At 38.7% G+C, this 12,888-nt stretch overlaps 1 protein-coding gene across 5 annotated transcripts in view; it reads left to right on the top strand.

Moving 5' to 3' along the window:
* Positions 1 to 12,888, top strand: part of LOC121290818 (son of sevenless homolog 1) — a 288,768-nt gene that overhangs the window by 219,156 nt on the left and 56,724 nt on the right. For all 5 annotated transcript variants that reach the window (XM_041211819.1, XM_041211791.1, XM_041211781.1 and 2 more), the window contains 2 exons: positions 1,300 to 1,427; positions 2,488 to 3,143. In XM_041211819.1, coding sequence (XP_041067753.1) covers positions 1,300 to 1,427; positions 2,488 to 3,143 — 784 coding nt within the window. The remainder of the gene's footprint in view (positions 1 to 1,299; positions 1,428 to 2,487; positions 3,144 to 12,888) is intronic.

Below are 12,888 nucleotides of genomic sequence, written 5' to 3'. Positions count from 1 at the left end.
CAAAGTGAAATAACTTGCCATGATATATACTGCCAATCACTTTAGAATACCAAGAACAACAATCAGATAATCTCTTAATCTCTTTTCTAGAGAATATGCCCAATTTACATAAACACCTCTTATAATCCCTCAGTCACTCTGGTTGCTCTCTTTTCTTTGAATAAGTTTGAAAGGTAACCGAAAACAAACTGCTAGCAACTAAAGAAAAATATTGCCTCAGTTCTGCTAACGATTACTGATGTATCATGGAAAATTAAATACACCAGACATGTTCAGACTTAACAATCTGCATTGACCTGAGAAAATCACAATTCTAAACAAAAGCCTAAAGTTCAAAACGAGCCTCGAGCATCTAGTTAAATCTTTCATGATCTGCATTAAAAGATGCAAAAGGCAATTTAATGGATTAATTTAATCAATATTACAAAATAATTGATGAGCATAAATACTGGAACTCAAGTTGTGCATGGACAGATTTTAATATATAGATGTAAAACAGTGATAAAATAAGAAATAGTGTGCAAAAACAAAAAGACAAAACTAATAAAAGACTGAAAATAGAAAAGGAAAAATCAGAATGGGAAAATGAAAAAATTATTCTAAAGCAAGGTAAATACTTATTTATGTATCAAATTTATGATGTATGTGTCTTGGGTCGGTTTTAAAAGAAAATGCAGTATTTAACTGAAAGAGAAAAAAATCAATGTATTTATTTTCCACTAGCAAGTTCACTGGATTCGCTAGTGCTTAAGGGTTGTCAATCTATAGCTGACGGATATACGTGAATCTGATTTTTATTTACATATTAACTACCACAGTCTCATTGTTATAGAAACAATAGCCAGTTTTCTGGTGTGTCTTGGCTTCAAGCATAACATGTTCTGGTGCCTTATTGAACCCAGTTGCTTAAGTTTAAAAAAAGGGAAGCCTGTTATTACAGTAAAAGAAGCACTGCAGAGCTGATATATTGTCTTTCTATTCCTGTTTATTGTAGGGGCTCTGCCATAGCTCACTTTGAGCTTATCTTTATGCTGCAAGCTGTTATTATCATCAAGGTGGAATAAAGATTGGCCATTCATATTGTATTCTTCATAAATTCTATAAATAATTGGTTTAAATTCAACACTGTTGTGTATTAGAGATTATAATCCTGTTACTAATTGTTGGAGGAAAAACAATCAAAAATGTTAATATCTTGGTAAACCCTGAATATCTGTTCGTATCTAATTTATATGCAGCCCTCTAAAGGCTATAAACTACTTAAAACATATTTATTCTTTCCCCGCCTTATAACAACAGCAATTAGAAGAAAAAAGTGAAGATGAAGAAGACAAAGAATGCTTAAAACAAGCCATAACCGCTCTTCTTAACCTCCAGAGCAGTATGGAAAGGATTTGTTCAAAATCACTTGCAAAAAGAAGGCTGAGGTAAGCAATTTCCATTCATCCCTGCATTTTTCCTGATTGACCACATCTGTAAGTTCCCGTTGTTCCCATTTCCTCTTAGTGTTAGCAAAGAACAACAGTGGACGGCTTTAGTGGTAGGGCTGCTTTTTGCACAGGAAGTGATGTCAGGTGCAAGAAGCTTGTTTTTGTTCGAAGCATTATATGCTCTTAAGTTCCTTGTACAACTGAAGCTTAAAACTGAGCAGCATCCTGATTATGAGCATGACGACTTTGCTGAGCATCAGATGGTAAGCAATGTACACTTTAAAAGGAATTGCTTAAAAAGCTTTGTTTTAAGAGAAACAAGCTGTATTATTTTGTTTATAAAAATTAAAGGCAATGCTCAACCAAAGGTTCCACGTTGCTGCACTAGCTACTGCTAAAAAAAATAGGTGGATGCATGTACCTATTTGTTGAGTTGTGTTTTTTGCTTTCCTTTTTGATGAGACAAAAGTGAATAGAGTTGTTCTGCTCACTAAGTTCAACAAATTACGACTACATTAAATAGAACAAATTGAATAATTGACCAGTTCCAGTTGTTCACCAGTGATCTTTCAGGCAGAGAGCCAAAACTTAAATTCCAAGCTGACCCACAGTTAGTGATTTTGCTTTTTAATTTGGGCTGATCAATGGAATACTTCTATATGCAGAAAAGTGTGACTTCCCGAAAGAAAAGGAAAAACAGCAGGACTGGCCCACCAGTGCAGACATATGCTTTATATTGACCAATCCTGAGCTTGCTAACAATAGCACAAGAGAAGTTTGTGCCTTGGATTCTTCTGGTTAAAGGATGAGATATGCTAGACGGTTGCACAAAAGGAAATAGAGTATATTCAAACTTAATGAAATATATAATGTTAACAGAACATCCAATTTTCATAATATATTTTATCTGTTAAAATATTTGTTCCTATTTTGTAACTGCATTGTAAAAAAAGTTGGTAGTATTCATAGATCATTGGAATTGTTTGCACCAATGCATGGATATTTGAGTTCATCCATTTCAACAGATTGAAACTTGTTCATTTATTTTCTTTTCCAGTGAGTCTGCCTGTCGGTTTTATAATCAACAAATGAAAAGCAAACACCTGACAATTAAGAAAATGAATGAGATCCAGAAAAACATTGATGGTTGGGAGGGCAAGGACATTGGACAGTGCTGTAATGAATTTATAATGGAAGGCACACTCACGAGGGTGGGTGCAAAACATGAAAGGCACATATTCCTATTTGATGGCTTGATGATTTGCTGTAAATCAAATCATGGTCAGCCTAGATTGCCTGGTGGAAGCTATGCAGAATATCGTCTCAAAGAGAAGTTTTTCATGCGTAAGGTACAGATCAATGACAAAGATGACACTAATGAATACAAGCACGCTTTTGAAGTTATCTTGAAGGATGAAAACAGTGTAATTTTTGCTGCTAAATCAGCAGAAGAAAAGAATAATTGGATGGCGGCTTTAATCTCTTTACAATATCGTAGTACACTGGAGAGAATGTTGGATACCACTATGCTACAGGAGGAAAAAGAGGAGCCACTTAGGCTCCCAAATCCTGAAGTATACAGGTTTGCTGAGCCAGACTCTGAGGAGAACATTGTGTTTGAGGAGAATGTGCAATCTAAATCGGGAATTCCCATTATCAAAGCTGGAACTGTTATAAAACTGATCGAACGGCTTACTTACCATATGTATGCAGGTAAGTACAGTCGTCTTGTTGTCATCTGTTTGCTGTATTGAGGAATTTCATACATAATTCTTTCTATACAAATAGGTCAGATGCTGTTAGAAATTTAAACTATTGCGCTTTTATTTAGAAATAGCATTAATGGCAGTCCTAACTTTCTTTATGCTATTTATTTATACCACTTAAAAGATATTATTCTACCTGAGAACGTTTTAAACTTTCCTTGGATGAAGCTAATAAAATGTTAATCATGAGCAATTCAACAAGCGAGCACAGGAACAGTGAGACCTGAACAGCAAGTTTTTGTCCATACTTCAAAAGGATGACAGAAAGTTGGAAAACTATCCCAGAGATTCCTTATCATTCTTTTGTTTGTATCATTCCAACTTTGAATTTAAATGTGATTTTTTTTCTAAAGGTTGCTGGACTGAGCTTAAGCATTAGACATATTAGAGTTCGTTGCGGCAATATTATTACATAAGCTTAACTGACGATAAATGCTATTCCAGTGCGCATATATGAATAGAATCTGATTTGCCTGCCCAGTTCATTGCTTTCCCGCAATCCTGCCCAGTTCATTGCTTTCCCGCAATAAGTCTTGTTTACCAGTCTATTTCTTTTGTTTCAATAATGTCATGTGGTTATTTTTATTCCGATAGTTTGGATTTTGTATATATTTATACCAGTTGACCTTATTGAAACAAAGGTCACTTCTAATCTTGAAACTATTCTTGATCCAATCTTTTGAGTCCTCCTCTCCTTATTTTCTCTGTGCACACATAAAGCAGGGAAGTTAAGAGTTCAGATTTGGGCAGTGCCTTTTCTCTGGTGAATTTGAGTAGCTAACTATGTAGATGTCTCAGATTTTCATTTATGTTTAAATCAACTTGGTAAGAGAACCATGCCATGTATTGATGCCCTTGTGGCCTTAATTGGAAGCAAGTGACTAATAGATGATACAACAATTTGTCCCAGTGAAGTTTTTTTTATTGTTTTTACCCCCTTTACTTCCAATTCTTTAAAAAGAGGCACTTAAACACCAGAACAATTCCTATTCGGCTTTGGTAGCAAAACCAATGATAATTGATATTAATTTTGATAAATTGTGTGCTTATGAAGCTGAGGGTGCTAGAAAATGCCATATTTTTCTTTTTTCCTCATCCATGTGAAACACTCCTGGGTCAGGAAGTTGGAAAGTAAAGTTACTTTGCCTCAACAAACTGTTTTAAGCTAACCTCTGGAAGAGATGCTCTGACTACACCAATGTGATTTTTTCATTTCTCTTATCTGCCAGCTTTGTGTCTCATTTTACTATTATTGGAGATTTAGTTATTTTTTTGCTTCAGATCAGGATTTTGTCAACAATTATAAATATTGCATTGTAGTAATGCTGTTTGAAGTAATTATGACATGCATAGTTAAATGTTAAGTAAGATCTGTGTTCTGTTAGTGAGATTTAGTTTGGTGAAGTTGTGTGCACCGTTTCCATCTCATTGGTGTCAAATATGCTTAATTTGGTATATAAGTCAGAAAAATGTTCCATGTGGGATGTACATGATGTGTGTATTTTTATTGGTGGGGAAAAAGGTGCTTCCTGTTCATTGCACCTCCTGCAACTGAGTCATTCATAAAGCCTGTTCCTACCATTCATGAAACTTATTTTGACTTTTGGTCCAAAAGTAAGTAAATATTTTTGCTCCTTTTACTTCAGCTTTTAAAAGAAAAATACAAGCTGAGCAAGTCGGCACGGGTTTGCCAGAGTCGTGAAGCTGTTGACATTTGCCCAGAGTATATGTCACCAATGTGTTCTATTTTTGGTGTTCTGGTGCTTTAGTTTACTGCTTGTACGTAAGCAGTGTGCCTGTTTCCTTTCTTGTGGAATTCAAGGGTGATTGTTTGCAAAGAAGCTTATTGTTTATTCTTGATTCAGAACTGTTGGGGTGGGTTGATGGTGCGGTAATTAGCATTTGGGGGACTCAGTGTTCATAAGCAAATAAGCTTCCTGGAAAAGCACTGCAGCCACTAATAAAAAAATGTTTCAAGATATAATTTGTTTTTTTAACAAAATAGCTGAACAGATAGTGGTTTACACTAAATTAGAACAGTTAAATATAAGCTCTACTGTATCTTAATTTTAAACAAAAACAGAATTACCTGGAAAAACTCAGCAGGTCTGGCAGCATCGGCGGAGAAGAAAAGAGTTGACGTTTCGAGTCCTCATGACCCTTCAGCAGAATCTTGATCTTGTTTGCTGGTTGCTGTTGTTAATAGGATTCAAGCCAATTGGTGAAGCCGAAACCAAGACAGAGCTTTTCTTTATCAAGAGTTTATTGACTTGTTCAGTTTCACAGCTCTCCTCCCCTTCCCCCTCAGTGTCCCAGCTATCTTCTATTTATATGTGATCAAAGACAATTAATACCCATCACCAGTTTTTCTTGTCATGTCAATTACATTAAGGTTATTAACAGTCAATGGAACTCACTTTTGAAAGTAAACTTTGATTAAGTCTATTTAAGATTCTCTCAGTATCACCTCCAGAACCATCCAGTGCAAATCTATGGTTACAATTAGTTCCTGAGATCAGATCCTAAATTTACCTAAAATATTTGAAACAATGGCATTTATACCCACAAAGTAAATTGAAAACACAAACAGAAAATGCTGGAAAAACTCAGCAGGTCTAGCAGTATCTGTGGAGAGAGAAACTGAGTTACTGTTTTGAGTCCATATGACCCTGCTTCAGAAGATTGAAAACAAATTGCTTTGACGTTCACTTTAGGTTTGCAGAGCTGATATACGCTTTGTTTTTCTCAAACGTAATGTTTACTTGTAAGTGGTTTTTAACACTCTGATGTCATTGCATTATTTTGTTTCCTGCTGCTGCCTGAAGAACAGCAAGGCATATTTTATTATTTTATAAAATTTGTTAATTTTCCATCATGCAAAATTATGAAATGGTTTGATAGTAAAATCTTTATTTTGTCTGCACAGTGGAAGGTTTGTATATAATTGCTGGGAGTTTTGTATCTAGTATTCCAGATACATTGCTCATTAAAATCCATACCTAGACAACAACAACTATTATTCCAACAAAATGGAAACCTCTCTACTGTGATGCTTGTTAAGACCACAACCGATGTTATTTGCTGAGCAAGCCATATCCCAGAGGGAAACTTGTCTTACAAAAAAAAGGCTATGATCATTATTTTGAAAACGAGGAGGGAAAGCTACTGATCCCAGAAGCATGGAACTCCAGTAACATCTTTAGGATTTTAAAATGTTAAAAGATTTATTAAAAAGAAGAGAAAACTTAAGCAAATCAGATTAAAGTTATACAGTTGAAACAGCTTTACTGAACACCACCCCCTCCAAAAAAAAACCCACTTGGTCGAACACACACAAATAAGCTACTTGGCAACAACTTCCTAATAGATTTTTAATTATAAAAAATCCATTAATCTTACCCCCAAGGCAAAACACTTACACTCTGCTGTGAAAATCAAGCAAGTTCAAAAAGCAAACTGCTTTCTGAAACAAAAACTTTTCTGGTTTGACCGGACAGCTGTTTCAGGTTTCACGCCTTCTCTCAACACAGAGTTGGTCTCAGGATATCGTCCTCCACAACTCAGCTCAACATCTTTCCTTAAATATCCTTTTCCCCTTTCAGCTTAGATTCCATTGTTCTCGGCACCTCTTTGAGCTCAACTTTTCATGTTTTTCTATTGCCTCCACTTTCGGGTCAAATAGAATTTAATAATCTTCCCTTTTGAAACCTTTGTAAGTTTCAAAAGTCCCTTAAACTCCCCTTTGAAATTTAACAGCTGAAAAGCCAAGTCCCTATCTATCACCTAATGCTGATTTTTTAAAACCCAACCTATTTACTTGTAAATCCAATTTCAGCATAGCCTCTCATTACAAATGCATGTACCTAGCACCTTTACTCTTTTATTCCTCAGCTTTCACAGCTCTCTATTAACCCCCCCCCATCCCGTTTAATTAATCATGGACACACAGAAACACACATCCCTTTTCAGAGAATATCACCATATTCCCAAAATATTTTTAAAAAACCATCTTCACACACTAATGGTGTATAATTGTACCCATGGTCACAATGAAGATCATATTCACAAGGTCATTCTCAGCAATACAATGCACCAGAGTATCAGCAATCTCTTTTTATGGTGCTTTATATATTACTTAAAGCTTTTACCTAAAGCCTGCTACCCCCTGAAGTACTTAATATCTGTTTTTATATCTAATTTAAACATGTTCAGCAGCATTACACAATATCGGTAAGGCCAACTTATAGTTTTCTTCATTCATGAATGTCTCCCAGTAGGAAATTGAGGCCTAACTTGAAGCCCACATACTCAGGTATTAATGGTAGATCTCGTTAAGTTTTCCATAGCAAGTCATTTGTTCGACCTCAGTAAGGAAGCTGATATCAAACCGATCTGGCAGCATTACAAAACGAGCATGAAGACGACGGTACCTTGAGAAGTCTAACTATGGTTAAAACCTGAAAACCAGCTCTACCTTTTAGCTGTATTCTTCTAACATTCAAACAGTTCTACCTGTTTAGGTGGGCTCCAATATGTGTGCATGAGCAGCACTAGTTTTTGTTCAAGCCATGTATCTCCTTTTTTTGTTATGGTTGAAAAGAGGTCAAGGTTCAGTATGTCTCTGATTTTGACTTTCCATTGAGGTACTTTTGGCCAATTTAAGGAACAAATAACAAAACTTTGGATGGTGAAGTTGCATGTGCTACAGTCTTAACAGGGGATTTTAATCTCACATGTTACTAAACGTCAGCTTCCGCTTTCCCTTACGGTCTCCATTTACAGACTTCTTGCAGTTAGCAATGTTGGAATTATGGCAGGGTGCTAGCCAATTCTACAGTTTTATTTGTTACAATACTCCTTTTAAACTGAGAAAACTACTTTTTTCAAACTTCTAATATTGGTGTTTAAGAAGAAAGGAGAGTATGGAGACTTTGAATGGTATTGCCATTTATTTAAAATATTTATTGTTGGTGGAAATGTTGTGAAATTTCACCTTTGCTTATACTTCCAGAGTGAGCAATTTCATCCTCCCCACCTTGGCCCAATTAGGAGACATTTAGCTTCTTTCCTTGGTTAGCAACCAATCCAAAACTCAAAATACTTTGCTGCAAACTATTTTGAATATATGGCAATCTATAATACAGTTTGTGTGAAACAGACAAAATAAGGGACCAAAATTGATCCAGTTGTACATGGAAGATTCCTTGGTACAAAAAAAAGCCTGAGATGGAAAGAGAATCTGCAGAGTCACAGAATTGTAGCAGCACAGAAGGGGGCCATTCAGCCTATTGTGTTTGTGCTGGGTCCCTGAATATCAGCAGCGGGGATCATTTTCTGCCTCATCTGGCAAGAGTGAAAATAAAATACCTGTACAGAAAAATGAGCATGCAAAGGCAACAGTCCGTCTTAAAAGGTGCAATAATAGGAACCAATCTGCAAAATCAGGAGTCCAAGCAAGAAGATCAGCTATGTGTCCTTTCAGTGTGATTATGACCGACCTGGTGAAGAACTCTCAACAAACATTACAAGTAAAGGAGATTACTGGTGTTTATTCTCTTACAGCTGGATACCTCAAAAAAAATTATGTGGGTGGCTAATTGTTAGTGACAGTGCTGGGTCCATTATAGCCAATCTAGAGAATCAAAGTTAATAGTTTTTGAAAAAAGTTGATTTCTATCAAATTGGGTAACCTGGACATCAGATCCTGATGCTTTGAATGCTGAGTATTGGTGCAGATAACTGTGCACTGCATATACTTAACCTGAAATAGAGAAGTATCAGGTGAAGGTTGAGGCAGTTGGCTTGTGGGGTGGGCGGTTTAGGGTCAGTGTGCATGGACTGAACACCAGATGAAGAAAATGCAGGATCCCTGTTCAAAGTGACCTGACCTGTCTGAGGATTTAAATTATTATTGCAGGAATTAGGAAATGTCAGGCCACAAAAAAAAAGGAAATCAATCAGGGATTTCACAATAAACCTTGGGCAAGTAATTTCAGAGAGACAGGGGGTAATATATTCTTTGGAAAACAAGTTTTGATATTCCCACTTTTAGTTAATCTTGGATAGGAGCCCAAATGTCGTATTTTTTTAATCGTTCATGGGGTATGAGTGTTTTCCCATCACAAATTCTCCTTAAGAAGGTGGTGGTGAGCTGCCTCATTGAAATGCTGCAGTAGGAAGTTCCAGGATTTCAACCTTATGACAGTGAAGGAACCTGGTCATTACAACCGTTTAAGGCAGGAGCTTGGCAGCAAAGCTTTGTTGTGAATCAACTTTATTGAGATAAAGTCAGGACAAGTTTATTAAGTTCTCAGATAAGCCATGTCAACAAACTTGGTCAGTGATTTACAGTTTAATGTGGAACATACTCCCATGTCAGGATCTGGGGCAGAGCACACAAAATAGTTTCTCTTGCAGCTTTGTACTTTAGGTTTTTGAGCCTCTTTCCATCTCTCTTTCTCCCTTGTCTTGTTTCGTTCTTGTTTCTGGATAGTTTTTCTCTCCGCCAGAAAGAAGGCAAACTCAGAGCATCCTTTATTCTGGACGTTATCCAATTAACCCCTCCCTCGCACCAAACATCTTCAGCCTCACGAATGAAGACACTTTGCTTGACCAACCAGGAACAGTTTATCTGGCTGTGACTAACCATCTACTTCTAAGTGCTCTACTCCTAAGTGTTCCCACTTTATTATACAACAAAGTAGAGTTTCTAAAAAAGTCAATTGTTGGTAGCCTACAAAGTTAGATATTAGTGTCTAATAGTAAAGTTAGATTTTAACAATTAGTATTTTGCTAGCAGCCTAATAATCTTACAGGTGTGTGGATTGGAGGGAAACTTGAAGGTGAGTGATGTTCCCTTTCATCTGTTGCCCTGCCCTTCTAGATGGTAGAGCTTGCAAGTTTAGAAGGTGCTGTTGAAGGATGCCAGGTGAGTTAATGATGCAACTTCTCCTTATTATACCCATAACTAGACTGTACCAAAAATTACCTTGTTTTTTTTATTCATCATGGGATGTGGGTGTTGCTGGCTAGGCCAGCATTTATTACTCATCCCTGGTTGCTCTTGAGAAGGTGGTGGTGATCTGTCACCTTGAACCGCTGCAGTCCATGTGGCATAGGTACACCTATGGTGCTGTTGGGGAGGGATTTCCAGGATTTTGACCCAGAGATAGTGAAGGAATGGCGATATATTTCCAAGTTAGCATGGTGAGTGGCTTGGAGAGGAACTTCCAGGTGGTGATGTTCTCATGTGTCTGCTGCCCTTTTCCTTCTAGAAGGTAGTGGTCGTGGGTTTAGAAAGTGCTGTCGAAGGAGCCTTGATGAGTTCCTGCATTGTTTCATGTAGATGGTACACGCTGCTGCCACTGTGCATCAGCGGTAAAGGGAGTGAATGTTGAAGATGGTGGATGGGGTGCCAATCAAGAGGGCTGCTGTGTCCTGAATGTTGAGCTTCTTGTGTTGTTGAAACTATACACATTCAGGCAGTTGGAGAGTATTCCATCACACTCCTGACTTGTGCCTTGTAGATGGTGGTCCACTTTGGATAGCCAAATGTTGAGCTACTTGTTGCAGAATTCCCAGCCTCTGACCTGCTCTTGTACCCTCAGTCTTTATTTGGCTGGTCCAGTTTTGTTTCTGGTCAATGATAACCCCCCAGGCTGTTGAAAATGGGCGATTCAGCAAAGTTAATGCCATTGAATGTCAAGGGAGTGGTTAGATTGTCTCTTCTTGGAGATGGCAATTGTGTGGTGCGATTGTTACTTGCCACTTAGCAGCCCAAGACTGAACATTATCCAGGTCTTGCTGCATATGGACAAGGACTGCTTCAGTACCTGAGGAGTCGCAAATGATGCTGATCATTGTGCAATAATCAGTGAACATCCACACTTCTGACCTTAGAATGGAGGGAAGGTCATTGATGAAGATGCGGTGAGTTAATGATGAAGTTGTGGTGGTTGGGCCTAGAACACTACCCCGAGAAACTCCTGCATCAGTGTCCTAGGGTTGAGATGATTGACCACCAAAAATCAAACTATCTTCCTTTGCACTAGGCATGACTCCAAACAGTGGAGAGTTTCCCCTGATTCCATTGACTTCAGTTTGCTAGGGTCATTGATGCCACATTCAGTCAAACGCAGCCTTGATGTCAAGGGCAGTCACTCTCACCTCACCTCCTGAGTTCAACTCTTTTTTGTCCATGTTTGGAATAAGGTTGTAATGAGGTCAGGAGCTGAGTGGTCCTGGTGGGACCCAAATTAGCTCCAATGAGCAGGTTATTACTGAGTAGGTCCCACTTGATAGCACTATTGGGACACTTTCCATCACTTTGCTGATGATTGAGAGTAGACTGATGGGGCGGCAATTGGCCGGTTTGGATTTGTCCTGCTTTTTGTGGAGAGGACATACCTGGGCAATTTTCCACATTGCCGGGTAGATGCCAGTGTTGTTGCTGTATTGGAACAGTTTGGCTAGGGGCACAGCAAGTTCTGGAGCACAATCCTTCAGTCCTATTACCAGAATGTTGTCAGGGCCCATAGTCTTTGCAGTATCCAGTGCCTTCAGCTTTTTCTTGATATCATGTGGAGTGAATCGAATTGGCTGGAAGACTGACATCTGTGATGTTGGGGACCTCCAGAGGATGCCTCGACGGATCGTCCACCTGGCACTTCTGGCTGAAGATGGTTGCAAATGCTTCAGCCTTCTCTTTTTCCCTAATGTGCAAGGCTTCCCATCATTGAGGATGGGGATGTTTGTGGAGCCACCTCCTCCTCCCGTGTGTTGTTTCATTGTTCGCCATTATTCACGACTGGATTTGGCAAGATGGCAGAGCTTCAATCTGATCCATTGGTTGTGGGATTGCTCAGCTCTGTTTATTGCATGCTTCCACTGTTTGGCATGCAGCTAGGCCTCATGGATGCCCAATTTTGAACTGCGAGATCTTTTTGAAATCGGCCCAATCAAGCATGGTGGAAGTGCAACACAACACAATGAAGGGTATCCTCGTTGTGAAGACGGGACTTTGTTTCCACAAGGAATGTGCAGAGGCCACTCCTGCCAATACTGTCATGGACAGATGCATCTAGGACAGGTAGATTTGTGAGGACAAGGTCAAGTAGATTTTTCCTCCTTGTTGATTCACTCACCACAGGCCCAGTCTAGCAGCCATGTCCTATGTCAGCAATGGCGCTACCGAGCCACTCTTGGTGATGGGCATTGAAGCCCTCTACCCAGAGTACATTATGTGCCCTTGCCATCCTCGGTGCTTCCTCCAAGTGGTTTCATACATGGAGGAGTATTGATTCATTAGCTGTGGGGGGAGGCAGTAGGTGGTAATCAGCAGAAGATTTCCTTGCCCATGTTTGACCTGATGCCGTGAGACCTCTTGGGATCCGGAATATTCAACTGCTTCATCAATGATCGTCCTTCCATCGTAAGGTCAGAGGTGGGGGTGTTCGCTGAAGATTGCACAATGTTCAGTACCATTCGCGACTCCTCGGATACTGAAGCAGTCTATGTGCAAATGCAGCAAGACTTGGACAATATCCATGTTTGGGCTGACAAGTGGCAAGTAATATTCACACCATACAAGTGTCAGGCAATGACCATCTCCAACAAGAGAGAACCCAACCATTGCCCTTTGATGTTCAATGGCATTACCATCACTGAATCCCCCACTATCAACATCCTGACTT

The sequence above is a fragment of the Carcharodon carcharias genome, chromosome 2, assembly GCF_017639515.1.
Source record: "Carcharodon carcharias isolate sCarCar2 chromosome 2, sCarCar2.pri, whole genome shotgun sequence".
Taxonomy (NCBI): Eukaryota; Metazoa; Chordata; class Chondrichthyes; order Lamniformes; family Lamnidae; genus Carcharodon; species Carcharodon carcharias.
Note: the sequence above shows the minus strand (reverse complement) of the source record. Positions and strands in the feature narration are given on the sequence as shown.